General features: G+C 42.5%; 1 protein-coding gene across 3 annotated transcripts in view; it reads left to right on the forward strand.

The window, feature by feature from the left end:
• The window catches only part of LOC132882123 (CMP-N-acetylneuraminate-beta-galactosamide-alpha-2,3-sialyltransferase 2-like), a 52,465-nt gene extending 34,285 nt beyond the window's left edge, over window positions 1-18,180 (forward strand). The window contains exons 2-6 of one of the 3 annotated variants that reach the window (XM_060915385.1): window positions 8,060-8,250; window positions 10,179-10,358; window positions 10,461-10,506; window positions 10,856-10,975; window positions 17,190-18,180. In XM_060915385.1, the coding sequence (XP_060771368.1) occupies window positions 8,060-8,250; window positions 10,179-10,358; window positions 10,461-10,506; window positions 10,856-10,975; window positions 17,190-17,387 (735 nt within the window). In that variant the 3' untranslated portion in view covers window positions 17,388-18,180. The other 2 variants (XM_060915386.1, XM_060915387.1) reach the window with 2 other exon arrangements.
• Window positions 18,181-22,545: the final 4,365 nt, after the last annotated feature.

The following is a 22,545-nucleotide window of genomic DNA, read 5'->3' on the forward strand; positions in this document are numbered from 1 at the left end:
ATCAGTTGATGGCAGAATGGAAGGAGGTGGTTCTTCTGGAGAATGCACACACACCCATGGCTAGAGCAAGAACCCATGTTTCAGTTTTCTGAAAGGATTAAAGATTTGTTTCATTTTAAATGTTTGCCTAAAATGAACCACACAGCCTATAAAAACCCACTGTCCAACCTGCAGAAGCATATTCAGGTATGTAAACATTTTATTCCAAGGGAAAGCTTGCAATGAAGTTGTCTGTGCTTTTAGAAGTCACGATAACGTTGCAATAGTTATGCAGTCTGGTTAGTCTGAGGACTTTCTATGGATTTGCTCACCAAGTTGCCATTGTCTTGTCCACAGCTAATGTTAACACATAGCTAGTAAACTTGGACACTATTAGCTAGCATGTAAAAACAGAGTTACACTAACATGAATAACGTTATCTGAAGTCCTTTCAGAAATGTTTTAGCATAATCTTGGGAAATAAACAGAATGTAGAACTCTTTCTTTTCTAGTAGTGTTAGTTACCCAATATGATTTTGAGTTTGAAAAGCATTTGCTAGCATGTCAGGTAGAGTTTCATTGACTAGCTAGTTTAACGTTAAACCATCACGATGGCACAGCATGCATTCATTTTGTAAATCCAGGAGGTTGCTTCAGAGGCATTAGGTTTTGTAAGCGTTGTGGCAATAATACAACAATGCACTGACAGAAAATGTACTTTTAATACTTAAGTATTTTTAAAAGCAAGTACTTCAGTACTTTAACTTAAGTAAAAATTTGACTGTCCAACTTTCACTTGTATCGGAGTAACATTTGACCAGGGGTATCTGTACTTGGGTCATGGGCAAGCTGGAGCCTATCCCAACTGACTATGCGCGAGAGGCAGGGTACACCCTGGACAAGTCTCCAGGTCATCACAGGGCTGACACATAGACACAAACAACCATATTCACACTCACAGTCAATTTAGAGCCACCAATTATCCTAACCTGCATGTCTTTGGACTGTGGGGGAAACCGGAGCACCCAGAGAAAACCCACGCAGACACAGGGAGAACATGCAAACTTCACATAGAAAGGCCCTCGTCGGCTGATGGGCTCAAACCCATTCTTGCTGTGAGGCAACAGTGCTAACCACTACACCACCGTGCCACCTTTATTGGAAACCCTGGAAATTCTAATGAACACAATGTAACTGAATCATGTTTCCCATTTAAATTGTCTATTTTTGAGTTGATTGGAGTGTGAAGGAAGTTTCATGATCATTTTGGAGGGCTGTGTGTGTGTGCATGTGTGTGCGTGCAGCTCTGGAAAAACATTGAGAGACAACTGCAAAATTATCAGTTTCTCTGGTTTTACAATTTATAGGTATGTGTTTGAGAAACATGAGCCTTTTTGTTTGATTCCATAAACTACTGACAACATTTCCCCCAAATTCCACATAAAAATATTGTTACTTAGAGCATTTAGTTGGATAAAATGAAAACTGATCAGAATAACAAAGAAGATGAAGTGTTTTCAGACCTTGAAAAATGCACAGAAATCAAGATCATATTCATTTTTACACAACACAGTACTAATGTGTGAACTTTGGATGAGTTCAGAAATCAAAATTTAGTAGAAGAACCCTGACATTTAATCACAGCTTTCATGCATCTTGGCATGTTCTCCACCAGTTTTTCCACATTGCTATTGGGTCCAAAAATTCAATCAGCTCAGCTTTGTTTGTTGGTTAGTGACCATCCATCTTCCTCTTGATCACATTCCTCAGGTTTTCAATGGGGTTCAGGTCTAGAGGTTGGGCTGGCCAGGAGAGGGTCTTGATCTTGTGGTCCTCCATCTACACCTTGATTGACCTGGCTGTGTGGCATGGAGTATTGTCCTGCTGGAAAACCCAATCCTCACAGTTAGGGAACATTGTCAGAGCTGGTCTCCAGGTCTCCGTCTAACCATTAGACAACCAGGTGATAGGGAAAAGCTGAAAATTGGACTCATCAGAGAAGATGACCTTACTTCAGTCCTCCATGGTCTAATTCTTATGGTCTTTCACCAGCCTCAGGCTGGCTCTTCTTTGCTTCACATTGATGAAGGGCTTTTTTTCAGCTTTGCATGACTTCTACTCTGCCCAGATGAGCCTGTTTCAAACCATCCTTGCCATGCACTTAACCACAGCTACCAGATGACTTGGTCTGATGATCTCCAAAATGCATGTGTCAGCATTCACTTTTTCAGCACTTTGTGCTATAGTAGCTTTTCTGTGGTATTGGACCATATGGACTAGCCTTCATACCTCATGCAAATCAATGAGCCTTGGACACCCATGACCCTGTTGCCAATTCACCGGTTGTCCTTCATTGGACCACTTTTGTTAGGTACTAACCACTGCATACCGGGAACACCCTACAAGATGTGCCATTTTGGAGTTGCTCAGATCCAGTCATCTAGCCATCACAATTTGGCCACCACACCAACAACCACCAACATCCAATTAAAAAACAAACTGAAATATGGGGGGGGGGGGGGGGTTAGAATAAACTGGTGGCATAAGTGTGCACACCCTTTTATAATGGGTCATGTGACTGTGCTCAGGATTACCCAATCACATTCAAACTAACCTTCAAAAGTAATTATCCCACATCTGTCATTAATGAAGTGATTCTGATTAAACCCAAATAAATATAATCTATTTCTCTAAAACATTTTTGACATCATCTTGATTTGATTTCTTCCAACTGCTGAATTCATGAAAACATTAGCTGTACCACGGAACACTGTGAAGGCAATCAACAACTTTGGAAAATAGGACACCACAGTGACTGTATGATGAAAAGGACTTCCTTCCAAATTTGATGAAAAGACAAACAAAATCATAGGGAAGCTGCCAAGAGACCTATGGCAAATTAAAGAAACTGCGGGAATATCTGGCAAATACTGGTCACTCCCAGTCTAGGGTTAGACAGCACAACATAAATGTAAAGGCAAGGGTTATGTGAGATGTATTTGAGTGAAATATTTGGTATCCTAAGTCAATGAGATGATTTATCTTGTTGGTTAAACGATGAACTTCTCAACCAGTTTCTTATGATTGATGTGTTATAATAGTGTTTGATAAATAATTCAATATGTAATTATCAGAGGTGGACAGTAATGAAGTACTGTCATGCTCCACCCCAGACATCCACTCCGAAGATTACGGATCTCTCACGCCAGCGCCGATCCGGATCCGGGACGGGAATTCCACCTCACCTGTATTCACTTCCTGGTTTTCACCACTGCCTATAAATACGCCGTTCTCAGACTCTGACTTCACCAGAACGTCTCATTTGCTACTCTAGTTGTTTCTGTGCCCTTTTTTTTTTTTTTTTTTGCTGCGTCTCATGGGTTTTGCTCGAGCTGTTTTTCTGGTTTATGTTTTTTTGCACTAGCGTTTATTCTTGTTCATGTTTTTTTTTTCACTAGCGTTTTTGCCCTTGCCTGTCTCATGTTTTTGTCAAGTTTTATGTCTCTTTTTTCCCCAAACTATTTTTGCCATTTGTTTCTTGTCCTGTTTGTTTACCTTTTTGCCACACCCTTTTTCCCTGGATTAAATCACCTTATTTATTTGATAACTGTCTGTGTTCTGTTTTTGGATCCTATCACCACACCTCCACCACCCCTAACAGTATGTTCTGGCCAACATGGATCCAGTGGAACTCACCCGTCTGAGAACGGCCATCCAGCGGCAAGGGACTCTCCTCGGGACCCATCAACAAGATCTCCAGCAGATCACCCAGAACCTCGCCACCCTGTCCAACTCACTCAACCTCCTCACCACACAGATGCAGCACTATCAAGCCCTGCCTACCCCTGCCCAGCCATCTCCTACTTCAGCTCCTGCCATTGCTTTTCTCCACAAGCCAAGACTCCCAGCACCTCAGCCCTGCGATGGAGAGCCAGGTACTTGCAGATCATTTCTATCTCAATGCTCATTGATCATAGAGCTGCAACCTCTGACCTTCCCCACAGAATGCTACCGGGTGGCATATATCATCACGCTCCTCACCGGCAAGGCCAGGGAGTGGGGAACAGCGGTCTGTGATGCCGATGCTCCCTGTTGCTCCAGTTTCAAAGATTTCTCTGAGGAGATGGGGTGAACTTTCGACTGCTCTCTGTCCGGCCAGGAGGCGGCTAGGGAACTCATGGAGCTGCGGCAGGGGTCCCGGTCTACCTCGGACTACACCATCGAGTTCCGGATGTTGGCGGTGTCGTGTGGTTAGAATGAGAGCGCCCAGGTCGACACTTTCTTGCATGGCTTGTCCGACACCACTAAGGATGAACTGGTATCGCAGGAACTGCTGTCAAACCTCTCCAGTCTCATGGACCTCGCCAACCTTATCAACACCCGGTTCCAGCAACGGAGGAGAGAGAAGACCCACCCCAGCTTCACCTCCTCTCCACCTCCCACCTCATCCATCGAACCAATGCAGGTAGACTGGGTATGGGTGTCAGCAGAGGAACGACAGCGCCAGTGGAGCACAGGGGCCTGTTTCTACTGTGGTCAGTGAGGACACATCTGCCGAGCCTGCTCGCTAAAGTGAACGAGACCACCAGCAAATTGAGGGGCCCTGGTGGGCAATGCTCGGAACCAGTCCCCTGCTGATCAACTGTTACTCCCTGTCATCATCCACGACAGCCAGCATCACAATCTCCAGGCCCTCATCGACTCGGGGGCAGACAGGACCCTGATCTGCCCACCACTGCCAAGCATCTGGGAATCCTGCTACTCACCCTCGACATCCCTCTCACAGTCCTGACACTCAATGGCTTGACCACCATCACCCACCTTACTGCCCCGCTCACCTTGAGGATTTCCACCAACCACTCTGAAACCATCCAACTCCACACCATGAACAACCCCCACATACCCATCATCCTAGGATTACCCTGGTTAAATGCAGCACAACCCCCACCTAAACTGGGCCGATAACACTATCCTAGGCTGGAGCCATTCCTGCCTAGCTTCCTGCCTGAACTCAGCTCTGCCTCCCGCCAAACCACTGCAGCCTTCAGCCAGCGAGTTTCCCGACCTCTCTCATGTGCCTCTGGAATACTGGGACTTAAGACTTATCTTCAGCAAGACCCAAGCAGTGTCCCTCCCTCCTCACAGACCCTATGCCTGTGGAATCAACCTCCTGCCTGGAACAGTGCCACCCAAAGGGCGACTTTCTCTCTCTCTCTCTCTCTCTCTCTCCCGTCGAAAAGGCAAGCTATGGAGAAGTACATCTCTGAGTCTCTGTCAGCTGGGATCATCCACCCTTCCTCCTCCCCAGCAGGGGTGGGATTCTTCTTCATGGAGAAAGACAAGTCGCTCTGCCCCTGCATTGACTATTGAGGTCTCAACACCATCATGGTCAAGAACCACTACCCACTACCGCTCATGACCGCAGCCTTTGAACTACTCCAGGGAGCCAAGATATTTACCAAGTTGGACTTGTGCAATGCCTACCATCTCATCAGGATCAGGGAGGGGGATGAGTTGAAGATGGCTTTTAACACCACCACTGGCCATTACGAGTACCTGTGGTCCCTTTCGGCCTGACCAATGCGCCCGCAGTCTTCCAGGCACTCGTCAATGATGTCCTAAGGGACTTGACATCTTTGTTTGCGTGTACCTGGATGACATCCTGATCTTCTCTTGCTCCCTGGAAGAACATCGGGGCCACATCCGGTAGGTCCTCCAGCACCCTGTCTCATTTCTGGGGTTCATCCTATTCTCAGCTAGGATCCAGATGGACCCCCTCAAGCTTGAGGCAGTTGCTGACTGGCCCACCCCATCCTCACGACGAGAGCTCCAGCGTTTCCTGGGATTCGTCAATTTCTACAGGCGCTTCATTTGCGACTTCAGCACGGTGGCAGCCTTGACCTCAATTAAGCGTTTTTGCCCTTGTCTGTCTAGTGTTTTTGTCAAGTATTTTGTCTCTTTTTTTTTTTCCCCAAACTATTTTTGCCATTTGTTTCTTGTTCTGTTTGTTTACCTTTTTGCCATGCCCTTTTTCCCTGGATTAAGTCATCTTATTTATTTGATAACTGTCTGTGTTCTGCTTTTGGATCCTATCTCATCACACCTCCACCACCCCTAACAAGTACAGTTACTTGAGTACTGTACTTAAGTACACTTTTTGAGTATCTGTACTTCACTTGAGTAGCCTTTTTATTTTATTTTTTGGAAACTTATGACTTTAACTTCACTACATTTGAAAGACAAATATCGTACTTTTTACTCCACTACATTTCTATCCAGGTCCTCATTACTTGTTCCTATGAAGCTGCTTTGAAAGTGGATGGTTTTTTTTTCATTTCTTTTCTAAAACATGATTTTTTGTTTGTTTGTTTGTTTGTTTTTGCAGGTGACACTGAGACAGCCTATCCGTAATCATGAGGGTCACATCCATAGACTGTATAAAATCAAGTTCAATTTCTCAATAGTATTATTTGAACATGATCAGTTGATGGCAGAATGGAAAGAGGCGGTTCTTCTGGAGAATGCACGCACCCATGGCCATAACTAGAACCCATGTTTCAGTTTTCAGAATGGATTAAAGATTCATTTGTTTTACATGTTTGTTTTGTTTGCCTAAAACGAACCACATCACGGCCTTCAAAAACTCGCCTTCCAAACCGCGGAAGCATATTGAAGTATGTAAACATTTTATTCCAAGAGAATGTTTGCAATGAAGTTGTCTGTGCTTTTAAAGCTAGCGATAATGTTGCAATAGCTATGCAGTCTGGTTAGTCAAATGATTTTCTATGGATTTGCCCGCCAATTTGCTACATCCTTGTCCATGGCTAACGTTAACACATAGCAAGTTAACTTGGACACTGTTAGTTAGCATGTAAAAACAGTCACACTAACATGAATAACATTAACTTTAGCATAATCTTGCCAAATAAACAGAATGCAGATCTTTTTTTTTTTTTTTCTCGTAAAGTTAGCTACCTAATATGATTTCGAGTTTGAAAAGAGTTTTCTAGCATGTCAGGTGGAGCTTCAGCTCTACACGTTCTACAAACTAGTCAGAAACTCTAGTCAGTTGCTTCAGAGTTATTAGGTTTTGTAACCGTTGTGGCAATAATACAACAGTGCGCTGACAAAATGTACTTAAGTATTTTTAAAAGCAAATACTTCAGTACTTTTAACTTCAGTAAAAAATTTGACTGGACAACTTTCACTTGTATCGGAGTGATATTTGACCAGTGGGATCTGTACTTTGACTTAAGTAATGAAGTTGGGTACTTTGTCGACCTCTGGTAATTATTTACGAAAATATAGTAAATACTACTTAACCATGATGAAGAAAAAATACATCGATAGTATTGTTCAAAACTGAAGTCCAAACTGGACCTTTCTAAGGAAATGAGGTTTAGAGTGTATGTAAAGCAGTGCATTTTAGTATTTGTGGAGGTTACTAATACATCTCATCTCATCATCTCTAGCCGCTTTATCCTTCTACAGGGTCGCAGGCAAGCTGGAGCCTATCCCAGCTGACTACGGGCGAAAGGCGGGGTACACCCTGAACAAGTCGCCAGGTCATCACAGGGCTGACACATAGACACAGACAACCATTCACACTCACATTCATACCTACGGTCAATTTAGAGTCACCAGTTAACCTAACCTGCATGTCTTTGGACTGTGGGGGAAACCGGAGCACCCGGAGGAAACCCACGCGGACACGGGGAGAACATGCAAACTCCGCACAGAAAGGCCCTCGCCGGCCACGGGGCTCGAACCCAGGACCTTCTTGCTGTGAGGCGACAGCGCTAACCACTACACCACCGTGCCGCCCGTTACTAATACATATTTTATCATATTAAAATAAAATTTATTCATTGAAAGAAAACAAACTTGAAATTGTAATTTTTCTTTTGTTTTTTTAACTACAACTCTGTTTACAGGATGATAAAAGAGAAAGGAACTTCTTTGTTGTTCTTAGTGAAATACTGCATTGTTCTAGAATTCTACTGCAGTACAGAGGGTTAAATGAGGTTGCTATATCCATCCAAATACTAAAACAGTACACTCTTTTTTTATATTTTGTCAGATGCTACAACCATACCATAAAATGAAATACAGAGATGTTGTGGAGCCTCTATTCTTACACTTCCCTGATAAGGAGCACTACAATGATGCTGGTCCTGACCGCTGCAGAACCTGTGCTGTGGTGGGCAACTCGGACAACCTGATTGGATCCCATTATGGTCACCTAATAGATTCTCATGACTTCATTATCAGGTGCTCGTCAATTCAAGTCAATTTTATGTTCTGTATGAACAGTTGATAACTTCAACAAAATAAACTTCATGCTCAAACTATAATGAATTTCTTGGTTGCACAGTTGTACTTTGTGACTCTATAGGATGCAGTTATAGAAGTGAATTATTTATAATCACGCTATCCATTATCACCCAGATGAGGATGGGTTCCTTTTTGAGTCTGGTTCCTCTCAAGGTTTCTTCCTCATGTCATGTGAAAGAGTGTTTCATTGGCACTGTTGCCTCAGGCTTGCTCATCAGGGATAAATAAATTTATTAGGGATAAAATTAGCTTATATGTTTAAAGTATTTAATTTTCTGAAAAGCTGCTTTGTGACAATGTCTGTTGTTAAAAGCACTGTACAAATAAAGTTGACATGAATTGACTTCTATTTGTAATAGACATTGTTGCAAAGTGACTAGACAAAGATATGACTTCTGGATATAAAATTTAAACAAATTAATTTATAAATTTATCCCTAATAAGCAAGCCTGAGATGATGGTGGTAAGGAAAAACTCCCTGAGATGACATGAGAAAGAAACCAAAAGTGGAACCCATCCTATCTGGGTAATAATGAATAGCTTGATTATAAATAGCTCACTTCTATAACTATGTCCTACATGGTCAAAATGTAAAATTGTGTCACCAGGAAATTCATTATAGTTTTAAGATGAAGTCTATTTTGTTGAAGGTATCAACTGTCCATTGATGGAGGCTTGAGTGCAAGACTGTTCATGACAAATGCAGTCCCAAAGTTATCATGGCAATTGTAATAACAAACCATTGTATTGAAACTATCTGTATTAACTGGCAATCCAAAGCCATCTTCTAAGTGTATCTTTAGGCTGTCCATCATCCACAGGAGCAAAGTGATGAGCACTCCAGCTAGAAGTAGGGCATCAGGATAGCTCAGGCAGATCCAGAGAGTAGGAGAGGTCAGCATCACTGGTATCTCAGTAGTGGCTTGTGTAGCAGGGGGAAGAGAGAGAGAGAGAGAGAGAGAGAGAGAGAGAGATTGTTAGGTATGCTCATTGTTACATAATGGTTAAGAACAGTGCACATTTTGTGTTGAGTGCAAGAAGGTACTCTGGCAAGACTATCAACGATAGCATGAATAAAAGGGAGGGCCAGAAAGTAACACAGACATGAGAGGGCCCTAGGACATAAAGCAGCCAACCACTCAGCCATCAACAAACCTGAGTGACTGCATGAAAGTGGGGGGGAAGCATCCAAACCAAAATAGGTTACCAAAATACACAAACCAGTTTGCCAAAATACAAATGCCCAAGAACCCTCAACATCTGCTCCTTAACATAATAAAAAGCTATTAACAAAAGGTTTAGCTAAACAAATGACTTGCCTTAAACAATGAGACATTGTCTGAGTCCCGGACCCAACTTCACTATTTGAGGTAGCAACAGGCTGCACCTTTTGATCTAATAACTAAAGATGATTACCTACCTACTCACAAATCCTACTGACCTAAGTACCCACCAACATAACTTACCTATTTATGCGCCCAAAAATACTCACCCACTGTTCACCTTATCTTCCTACCAAACCATCAACCCAACCCACTTGCCTGCTTTCCCATCTACCTACTCTACCTACCAACCCACTTACTGATCTACCCAACCACCTACCTACCTGCCCACCTATTTCACTACTCACCCTCCTAAACCATCCAGCTACTGACCTGTCCAATGACCTACCTAAACACCCACCTATCTTCCCTTCAAATTACCTCCCCACCCATCTGACTATCAATCCAAACTTCTCAGCCACCGACACACCAACCTACCTGCTTACCTAAATTTGTCATTATCTCCACTTTGATAAACAAAAAGACCATTCATTTTTGTACATACAGATGTAAAACCTTGACAAGTGTTATATTGTAACATAGGATGAATCAGGGTCCCACTGTAGGCTATGAGAGGGATGTGGGTTTGAAGACCACACACCGAGCCATGTACCCTGAGAGTGCTATGGACTTGGACAACTCCACCCATCTGGTGCTGCTGCCATTTAAAGTTTTGGACATGGAGTGGCTCATTAGTATCTTCACCACCAAAAACATTACACGGTGAGGGCACACAACTGCTGTGAAGTGAAACTGATCTGTACATCATGCTACTCTAGCAGGTTCTTGTTTTGATATGATGTCTTTTTTGTTGTGTTGTTTTAGCACATATAAAAATATTAAACCAACAATACAAGCAAACAAAGACAAGGTCAGTAAACATCTTTAATAATAACCCATTTAATGCTTTTCATATTACAAAATGACAACTAATTCCTTAAATGTTTAGAGCTACCCAACTCATACTAAATGTCATGCTACTCAGCATAATTAAATCCTGGGACAAACTGATGATTATCTGGCCTGGGGTTACTTGAAAACTCATTTTTCCATGATAAGATGATATGCCTCTTGAATGATTCATGAAAGCAGCCAGTGATTTACTATGATTAGTGCTGTTTCAATGGCTGGTGCATTAAAATATTCATATTGTATAAACATTAAAAAAGAGATACATTTTCTTTTGACAACGTCCTCCCTGGTTTGTTGTTATACCGTAGGTGATGATCATGAGCCCTGAGTTCATGAGATATGTCTACAAGAACTGGTCAATGGAACATGGGAAATATCCTTCCACTGGCTTCCTCACACTCATGTTGACCCTGCATATTTGTGACCAGGTAAAACCACCCTTTTGCCATAGTTGTTCTGCACATTTGCCAGAGTGTCTTCATGAGAGATCCCTGGACACCAAATGCTGTTCTATTTCAACAGCAAAAATAATAAAATGAATATAGAAAAATGTTTAAAAGCCATATTGGAAAATGATAGAATGCCTTGTCAAAAAGTACTGACTAGGAGTGGGATATAATTGAAGGTTTTTTAAAAAAAAAAAGGGCAGCACAGTGATATTAGCAAGAAAACAATGTTCTTCCAAAATGGATTGAGAATACAAGAAGGACTGATTAGGAATCCTTTCAAAACATCTACAGCAACATTAAAAGTGCTGCAGGAATATCTGGCAAGTACTGGTCACTCCCTGCATGTGACAACATTCTCTTATATTCTTCATATCTAGGTGAAAGGCCAGTGTGGCAAAACAGAAGCCATTACTCACAGGAAAAAATAAAAATCCAAGGCTACACAAATCACCATGTGGCAAAATGTATGATGGTCTGCTGATACCAAGCTAGAACTTTATGGGCATAATTCTAAAAGATATTCTATTTTTGGCTTAAAAACATGGCAGCTTTTCACTCAAAGGACACCATACTTCCAGTGAAGCATGGTGGTGGCAGTAACATGCTACAGGGCTGCTTCTGTTCAACAACCAAACTATTTCAGCATAAATACCTTCCAAAATGAAACACTAATCTAAGTAAAATGAATGAATGAATGGCTTCAGAAGAAAAAGATGGTCCATTCAGAGCCCAGAGTTAAATCCAACTGAAAACATGGGGGGAACTTGAAGAGGGCTGTACACTGGAGATCCCCTTGCAATTTCATAGATCTTGAGCATTTTTGCAAGTAAGAGTGGGATAAAATTGCAGAATCAAGATGGGCTACAGTGTAGATTTTTTTCCCTCAATACACTGACTACTGTATTGCAAGCAAAATATGTTTTATAAAGTATTATTTCAGGGGCCTACCAGAGGAAACCACAGAACCAAGTGGAATCCTGACTAGTGCATCACAAACAATTAGAATATCATTGTCAGTAACAGCACTGAAAATCCTAGTTTGGAGTTGCCTCCAAACGTGCCCGCTCCAGACGACATTTCCCAAATGCCACAGCACCACCATCTCCTGAATTCTAGGAAGTACACCTGTTTCCCATCATCCCCTCTCTAATCACTGCTCTATATAAGCCCAGCATTCACAAATGCTCTCCACGAAGTACCATTCTCTGTCCAGTACCTGAATTTACAGAGCCTTCTGACTTCCTGCCTGACTTCTAGTACCACTTGACTTTGTTTACATTTGTTTGACTCTGATCCCTTGCCTGCCCATTGACATACTGCTTGCAGATCGACTGACTCACACCTGACCCTGACTATACCTTCTTTTTACCTATTTGGATTTGGTTACCAGTTTGTGACACACCTGCTCTCCCCTGTGCCTGCATGCGTAAGTGCCTGTACCCTGACAATCATGAAAAAGTTCAATATTTTCCATCATTTATTGAAGAAAGTAAACATTTAATATATTCTAGACTCATTATACATAAGCTAAAATGTTTCACACATTTTTCCATTTTAATTTTGATAATTATGGCCTACAGTCCAGAAAACAAACAAACAAATAAATAAATAAATAAAAACTTTAGTGTTTCATTTCAAGTTTGAGTAAAACAGAAGAAATACTGTGTATCTCTCAGTCTAGTTCAGTACACACAACCACAGTCATGGGGAGGACTGTTGATTTGACAGTTGTCCAGAAGATGAACATCGACACCTTCCACAAGGAGGGTAAGCCACAGAAGGTCATTGCTGAAAAGGCTGGCTGGAAAAGGTGCACACACAACAGGGATGACCACAGCCTTGAGTGGATTGTCAAGAAAAGTTGATTCAATAACATGGGAGAGCTTCACATGGAGTGGACTGAGGCTGGTGTCAGTGCATCAAGAGCCACCACGCACAGACATTTTCAGGAAAGGGGCTACAACTGTTGCATTCCTAATAATCAAGCCACTCCTGAACCAGAGACAATGTCTTACCTGAGCTAAGGAGAGAAATAACTGGACCGTTGTTGGGTGGTCCAAAGTCCTCTTTTCAGATGAAAGTAAAATTTGAATTTCATTTGGAAATCCAGGTCCTAGAGACTGGAGGAAGAGTGCAGAAGCACAGAATCCAAGGTGTGATCTTTAGACGTGCCAGATTATTTGCTGGTGTTGGTCCACTGTGTTTTATCAAGTCCACAGTCAATGCAACCATCTACCAGGACATTTTAGAGCACTTCATGCTTCATGCTGACGAGCTTTATGGAGATGTTGATTTCCTTTTCCAGCAGGACATAGCACCTACCCACAAAACTACTACCAAATGGCTTTCTGACCATGATATTCCTGTGCTTAATTGGCCAGCCGACTCACCTGACATGAACCCCAGAGAGAATCTATGGGCTATTGTCAAGAGGAAGATGAGAAACATCCAACCACAAAATACAGATGAGCAAAAGGCCGCCATCAAAGCAACCTGGGCCTCAGTAACACCTCAGCAGTGCCATAGGCTGATTGCCTCCATGCCATGCCACATTGATGCAGCAATTCATTGTAAAGGAGCCTCAACCAAGTACTGAGTGTATAAATTAACATACTTTTCTGAAATTGGACATTTCTGGATTGTAAATCTTTTTTTTATTGATCTTAGGAAATATTTTAATAATTTGAGACACTGGATTCCTGAATTTCATGAGCTATAAGCTCCATCCATCCATCCATCCATCCATCCATCCATCCATTTTCTTCCCTTATGAGAAGTCATGTTATGGTGGCAGCAGGGTATTCCAGGTGTCCCTCTTCCCAGCAACACTTTCCAGTTCCTCCTGGGGGATCCCAAGGTGCTCCCAGGCCAGATGAGATATATAATCTCTCCAGCATGTTCTGGGTCTACCCTGAGGGCTGCTCCCAGTTGAATGTGCCCAGAAAACCTCCAAAGGAAGGCTTCCTAATCAGATGCCTGAACTACCTCAGTTGGCTCCTTTCGACATGAAGGATCAGCGGCTCTACTCTTAGATTCCTCTGGATGTCTTACCCCCTCACTCTGTCTCTAAGGGTGAGCCCAGCCACCCGACAGAGAAAGCTCATTTGAGCTGCTTGTATCCACAATACCATCCTTTCGGTCACTACCCATAGCTCATGACCATAGGTGAGGGTTGGAATGTAGATTGACTGGTAAATTGAAAGCTTTGCCTTCCAGCTCAGCTCCTTCTTCACCACGGTCTGGTACAATGCCCATTTTACTGCTGATGCCACCCCAATCCGCCTGTCCATCTCACACTCCATTTTGCCACCACTTGTGAACAAGACTCCAAGATACTTGAACTTCACTTGGGGCAGCAACTCACTCCCAACCTGGAGGGAGCACTCCACCATTTTCTAGCAGAGAACCATGGCCTCAGACTTGGAGCTGCTGATTCTCATCCCAGCTGCTTCACTTTTGGCTGGAAACCGTTCCAGTGCATGCTGAAGGTCATGCTCTGAAGAAGCCGACATAACCACATCATCTGCAAAGAGCAGAGATGCAATTCTGAGGTTACCAAACTGGACACCCTCCTCACCCCAGATGAGCCTTGAGATCCCATCCATGAATATCACAAACAGGATCGGCAACAAGGGGCAGCCTTGGTGGAGTCCAACACCCCCTGGAAATGTGTTTGAATTTGTGCCAAGAATATGGACACAGCTCACACTTTGGTTGTACAAGGACCAGATGGCTTGTAGCAACAACCCTGATACCCCATACTCCCACAGTGTGCCCCCCCCCCCAGGCGCTCCTGGGAGACATGGTCGTAAGCCTTTTCCAAATTACATGTAATTTGAAATACACCTTTTTTCAAATACACATGTAGACTGGCTGGTCATACTCCCATGAACCCCCCAACAACACTGCCAGAGTAAAGGGCTGGTCCACCATTCCATGACCAGGATGGAATACACATTGCTCCTTCTGAGTTTTGACTCTGAGGTTCGACAAATCGGTCCGCACCTCCTTTCCAGCACCCTGGAATAAACTTTCCCAGGGAGGCTGAGCACTCTGGTACCCCTATAGTTGGAGCACACTCTCTGGTCCCCCTTGTTAAAAAGAGAAACCACCACCCTGGTCTGTCACTCCACAGGCACTGTACCCGGCCTCCATGTGACATTGAAGAGGCGTGTCAGCCAAGACAGCCCAACAATGTCCAGAGCCTTCAGCATATCAGGGCAAATCTCATCCTCCACTGGCACCTTGCCACTAAGGAGCTTCTTGACTACCTCAGTGACCTTTGCCAGTGATATGGGCAAAGCTTCCCCTGAATCCTCAGACTCCACTTCCTCCATGGAGGATGTGTAGGATGGGTTAAGGAGTTCCTCAAAGTGCTCCTTTCACTGCCTGACAATATCCCCAGTTCAGGTCAGCAGTTCTCCTCGGCTGCGCACAGCCCGAGGCAAGCCCTGCTTCCCCTTCCTGAGTTGCTGAACAGGTTGCCAGAACTTCCTTATGGCCAACTGAAAGTCCTTCTCCATGTCTTCCCACACCTGGGTTTTTGCTTCAGCAATTGCCAAAGCCGCAGCCCTTCTGGCCTCCCAGTACCTGCCTGCTGCCTCAAGGGACCCCTGGGCCAACCAAGCCCAAAAGGCCTCTTTCTTCAGCTTGATGACTTCCTTCACCACCTGTGTCCACCAGTGGGTTCTAAGGTTACTGTCATGACAGGCACCGACAACCTTTTGGCCATAGCTCCTACCAGCTGTCTCTACAATGGAGGCTTTGAACATGGTCCATTCAGATTCCACATCCCAAACCTCTCCCGGGAGACACAAAAAGCTCTTCCAGAGGTGGGAATTGAAGACCTCATGAACAAATGACTCCGCCAAATGTTCCCAGTTCACCCTCACTACATGCTTAGGTTTGCCAGGTTTGTCTGGCAGCCTCCCCATCATCTGATCCAACTCATCAGCAAGTGGTGATCAGTTGACAGCTCTGCTCCTCTCTTCACCCAAGTGTCCAAGACATATGGGCTCAGATCTGATAATACAACCACAAAGTCGATCATCGATCTTTGGCCTAATGCACCCAACCCTGGTGCCTGTCCTTGCAGGTGGTGAGCCCACATGGCAGCAGCTCCATATAATTTCTTCTGGTTGTGCCCAACCAGGCCCCATGGGCCAAGGCCCAGCCATCAGATGCTCACTGGGGAGCTCCCCTCCCAGGTCTGGGACAAAGGATGAAAGGGGAGCTCCCCTCCCACTCCCGGACAAAGGATGCCATTTCATCAAGTTCTATGAATCGCTCTTAATCTGGCCCCTCTGCTGGAACCAATTTGCCTTGTGAGTCCCTACCAGGGGCTAATGCCCCTGATCAGCTCCCAGGATCATCGGGACACACAAACCCCTCCACCACATTAAGGTGGCGATTCTTCAGAGGGGAGCTATAAGCTATAATCATCAAAATTAAAACAAAAAAGAAAAGAATAGAATAGAATGCCCTTATTGTCACTATACCCATGTACAATGAGATTAAAAGCAACTCCAATAACAGTGCAAACAGCGTAGAGAGGGGGGGAAAATAATAATAATAAAAATAATAATAATAAATAAATTTAAAAAAAGTGAGGGTGTAAGGTGCACAGTCCTGAGGTGTACGTGTTGTCTTTTCACATTATGGAGTGAGGTATTGCACATTATAAAGTATTGCACAGGGTGTAAGGTGCACAGTCCTGAGGTGTACGTGTTGTGTTTCACATTATGGAATGAGGTATTGCATATTATAAGTATTGTACAAGAGTCATATTATAAAGTTTTGCGCATTATAAATTATTTCACGAAGAGAGTCACATTATAAAATAAAAGGCTTGAAATATTTAACTTTATGTGTAATGAATATAGAATATATGAAAGTTTCTTTTTTAATTAAATTATGAAAAAAAAGGAAATTCTTCATGATATTCTAATTGTTTGTTTGAGATGCACTAGTAATGGACATTGCACAGGAGAGAACCTGCACAGGAAGTCCAAACAGACAATAACCTGAGCTCAGAATCAAAGATGGGACAATGGAGCTGTGAAGCAGGAATACTACCTGCTGCACCACCATGCCACCTTCTTTAGTATCTTATGAAACCATGGGTTTTATTATTATTATTATTATTATTATTATTATTATTATTATTATTAATTTATTTTTTTTTCTGTCACAGGTGAATGTTTTTGGATTTGGAGCAAGGAAAAATGGAATATGGTACCATTACTATGATAAAACATATCATCAGAGTATGCACTCAGTCGAGCACAATGGGAACATTGAATACAACTTCATGCTGGAACTTGAAAAGAGAAATAAAATTAAAATGTATAAAGGATGGCAACATGAGACATACCAAAATGTGTCAGATTAGATGGTTAAAGATTTCAAGAGACAGATCCCTCTATGGTTCTGACCTTTAACCCTCATTGCATGGATGTGGCACTGACTCAGACCAATTCCTTAGATTTAGTAACAATACAACTGTAATGCTTTGCCAGTGTTCCCAATCAATTATCACCAACAATAAAGCCTGCTTCAGATAAATATAAAATACAGAAAAGAGGGAACATTTCATCTGATGCTCCCATGTTACCTTTTTCCTACTTATTTGTTGGTTTTAGTTTTTTGCTTTTGTTTGTTTTGTTTTATTCAAAATAAATCAAAGTTTGAAATGAAATACTGTATATAGGTACACATACTATATAAATGCTATTTGTACTGTAAATATACATTTACTGTTGTTATGCACAATTTCTAGAATATTTTATGTATTTAAACTGTCTTTGATCCTGGGGTGGGGGAGTATCATATGCCCTAGCAGGACCTAGGTATTTGTAATATTTAATTAATCTATTTAATTGGAGGTCCACAAAAGGTTTTCTCACTGAGAAATAGCGGTAACTGGAGGACTATACATCCCAATAACATGTAGTAAGCAACAGGTTCATCACTGAAAGATCTAGTGGTTTTTAGGACAGAAGATACGGGTAACTCTCCACACTGCCAAATTCCTTATTAATGCTCCTCAGTAAACATTTGAATATATTTGAGTTAAGAGTCTAATTTGCTCTGTAACACAGTGTAGTTATATTGTAACAACATGCTTATTTTTTTCAACCTGTTTGGATGAAACATCTCATGAAATTAAAGCAATCCTTGGAATATTCTCTTGAACTCTTTGTATTTATTAACGTGGGCCACCAGGCATTTCAAATAACAACAAGCATTCCCAGCAGTATAACACATATTGGAGCACATTGACCTTGAAAGGTCCACAACACAATAGCAGCACAGTATAACACATGTATGACTGATTTCTTCTTCTTTATAAATATGGGGGGAAATTACTCCATTGTTAGGCTGTAGACATACAAGTTCAGTTAAAAATTTTATTTCAAACATTAGACACACAGAAATTGGAAATACAGTATACAAAATATGTGCAAGAGAAAAAAAGGAGTTAAATTCCCTTTTGGTACAATGGTCAGTTTCCTGAAAGAAAAGCTTAGTGGTGTTTGAAAGTTTGTGAACCCTTTAGAATTTTCTATATTTTTGCATAAATATTACCTAAAACATCATCAGATTTTCACACAAGTCCAAAAAGTAGATAAAGTGAACCCAGTTAAACAAATGAGACAAAAATGTTATACTTGGTCATTTATTTAATGAGGAAAATGATCCAATATTACATATCTGTGAGTGGCAAAAAGTATGTGAACCTTTGCTTTTAGTATCTGGTGTGACCCCCTTGTGCAGCAATAACTGCAACTAAACGTTTCCAGTAACTGTTGATCAGTCCTGCACACCGGCTTGGAGGAATTTTAGTCCATTCCTCTGTACAGAACAGCCTCAACTCTGGGATGTTGGTGGGTTTCCTCACATGAACTGCTCGCTTCAGGTCCTTCCACAACATTTCGATTGGATTAAGGTCAGGACTTTGACTTGGCCATTCCAAAACATTTACTTTATTCTTCTTTAACCATTCTTTGGTAGAACGACCTGTGTGCTTAGGATTGTTGTCTTGCTGCATGACCCGGCTTATCTTGAGACTCAGTTCATGGACAGATGTCCTGACATTTTCCTTTAGAATTCGCTGGTATAATTCAGAATTCATTGTTCCATTGGTGACAGCAAGCCATCCTGGCCCAGATGCAGCAAAACAGGCCCAAACCATGATACTACCACCACCATATTTCACAGATGGGATAAGGTTCTTATGCTGGAATGCAGTGTTTTCCTTTCTCCAAACATAATGCTTCTCATTTAAACCAAAAAGTTCTAGTTTGGTCTCATCCATCCACAAAACATTTTTCCAATAGCCTTCTGGCTTGTCCACATGATCTTTAGCAAACTGCAGATGAGCAGCAATGTTCTTTTTAAGATTAAAAATATTACATTACAGCCATTTATCAGATGCTCTTATCCAGAGTCACATACGACAGTTTCACCAGTTTTTTACTTAATTTGCATGTCTTTGAAATGGGAGAAAATCCACAGAGACAACATACAAACTCCACACAGAAAGGCCCTCTCTCAGCCATGGTTTGTACCTGGAACCTTCTTGTGGTGAGATGATAGTGATAACCACTGCACTACCCAAATACAAGGGAACCAGTTCCAGTGGCATTTTAGTACAGCAGATAACTGTAAAAATCGTTCAGATGGTGAAACAAGCATGAAATTTGGCACAGATTGTCTCCAGGACCTGCTCTTTTCAAAAAAGGCGTTGGCCACATGAAAATCCAAGATGGCGACCATTTTTCAAGATGGCCGACATCTGTGGTTGAAAGTGATGGGATGAGGTTACATAATGGACAAAGTATGCAGAATTTTTGAGCTCAACTCCATGGATTTGGGTGATAAGTTGCTGCATACAGGTAATTTTAGTTACAGAAAGTTCACTCCATCATCTATTTCCTGGGTCACAATTGCCTTGTCTAGACACTGATACTCTAGTGCAAGTTGTGGCCCCAAGGTGTCTGTGTATGGCTTTGGTACTGGGGTGTTTGGTGGCACTGGATTTTTTGTTGCAAAGGAAGCTGGAGAGATATTTGTGAAAGCATCAGGCAGTTCAGGTACTGACCTCACTTTCTCAGGCCCAAACTTCAGTTGCTCTCTCTCCTGCCCACAGTTTTCTTTGGAGGGATGCTGGAACACAGAGATGCTTGTGCCGTGGAAGGAGGTGGTGGCAGTAGTTGCAATTGGGTTATGGTCAATGTTGTCCATCACTGCAGTAGTGAACAAACCTTTGCGCAGCACTGGTGGACAGACCACACCCTCTTCTACATATTTGTTGACTGTGGCTTCACCCAACTGGGCTGAGACCTCTAGCACCCTGTCGTAGGAAATACTGAGGCCATGATCATGCAGCATCTCAACTAGGTTTCTTTTCCTGGTTTTGGCATAGACAGAGAGTCCCATGTAAACTGGGAAAGGTGTTTCTCTGTCTTTAGAGTGCCTGTGAGTTGCTGCTCCCTCTTTGTATCAGGAGTAGCAGTTATACTGCAAGAGCTGAGCTATGGCTTGATCAGATTTTGATGTACCGAACCTCAGCTGGGACTTGATGTCAGCCCCATGCTCAACCATCCCAATGAATTGAAGCAAAAGAGGAGGTATAGCATTTTTCACACTGCCCTCAGAAAATGTGCCATCAAATCTTGACTGATGATCAAGTATACACCTTCTCAGAAGCTTTGCTGCTTTAGCAACGACTAGTGCTTCTGAAAAATCTGAAGTTTGAGCAAGTGCTTTGCCTCCATCTTTCTGAAATGCAAGCACAACATCTCTGCCATCTTTGCCAGATCTGTGAACCTCAAGTTCTGGAATTTCTGCCAACAATTTTTCTTTTAGTCTGGTAGAATTTACACTTGGTGATTCCACACCTAGTTGTTTGAGGCAATCTTCATACAAGTGGCAGATATCTATCAGAATATGTGTGACTGGCCCTTTTGAAGAAAGACTGCTTTCAACAAGGTATGTAACCAGTTCTGAGAGAACCAGATTATACACATCTGGTTCTGGCTCGTTATCAGCCTCAACTTTTTCAAGCTTCCTCATGTGAGCCCTTTCTCTGTTGTATAGGGCACTAAGACAGACACCATGGTACTTGAACTCCTGTGCAATGATATCACCGCCAGTCAATCTGGCAAGGAGCTTTCCATCCCCAAGTGTCTCTGCACATTCACGTAGCCGCTTGTCAAGGCCCTTGGTACTGGCCTGTCTTAGGTCAGAAGCAGGTGCCACTTTCTCACAGAAAATGCACGTTTTGATGTCATGACTGCTTTGACGTTGCTTTGAATGACTAACTCCAGTCTCATTCTCACTGGTCTGGCCACGAGATTGGCGCTTTCGAGCCCATTCCAATTTGGTGTTGTTGAACAACAGGCGGCAACTCAAGTGGTATTTTGCCATGTTTTGTCTGAGTGTGGCTTCTATGCCACCACCTTCATCCTGCCTTGCTGGGTCCATGATCAATGGCATTTCATGGAGCTCACTGAACACAGGAATGTTCCTCGCCAGCATACTGTAGCCATCATGTTCTGGGACATGGTGACTTTGAGATGATGTCAAGTTCTCACCTCTTTTGACCTTTTGACAAAGGCAACATAAATTCCAGTTTGTTTTTCTGTTTGCAGTAATAGAATTGGAATCTGCCATGATTTCACTTTCTGATTAAGGCCGAGGGGCTATCCTTTTACCACCTTAACCAAATTGTGCACACATTACTGTATGGGATTCAACTTGGTTCGGTCACCCTATACCTAGTCCGATCATTCATCCAGTGCCATTTAAGTCCCGTGTGATCTGTACACCATCCGGGTAAGTACATGACTAATCATGTACAGCCCCCTTACCCTTGGCTCGGCTCTCCCGCACTGGCACATCCTGTCAATTCAGGTGTGGCTATCTAGTATCTAATAGCTATAAAACTAATGTTTACTAGCTAATTGATATGGGGCTGTTAGAAAGCATTTGGGACACTAAACTAAGCTATACTACAACTAATAGTCTAATACTATAGGATTAGTAAAGCTAGATCAGCAGACACTGAACCCCATGCTGAGTTACACAGCAGTGACTGTCACCAGTGTGCCCTGATTGTGTGACAACATTCACTCTTTTTAAAATTGTGATTTTCCCCCACCATTCTTTATTGATTTTTTTTCTATTATCTTATTGTCACTAAGATATGTTTTATGGGATATGAAATCATGCAAACTAAGATCCACTCCCTAATTTTTTTTCTTGATTTGGCTTTATTTGTCAAAGAAATATCATTGTTTTCATTGTGCGGCAGCCATTTTGGCTACCATATTTGATGCTATATTACACTGTGATGGCAACAGAAAATATTATGTTTCACAAAATGAGCTTATAAGGGCAAAAAAAAAATACTAAAAGAGCAAATACAGTGGCAGCCATTGAATTTGTTCCATGTTTCCATGACTGGCCCTCAGCAGGCCCTTGGCCATCCCCTGACTGGTTCGTGACTGTCTGCCGATTGGTCCATGCAGATAATTTATCCCCCA

Source organism: Neoarius graeffei, chromosome 2 (genome assembly GCF_027579695.1).
Source record: "Neoarius graeffei isolate fNeoGra1 chromosome 2, fNeoGra1.pri, whole genome shotgun sequence".
In the NCBI taxonomy this organism is placed as follows: Eukaryota; Metazoa; Chordata; class Actinopteri; order Siluriformes; family Ariidae; genus Neoarius; species Neoarius graeffei.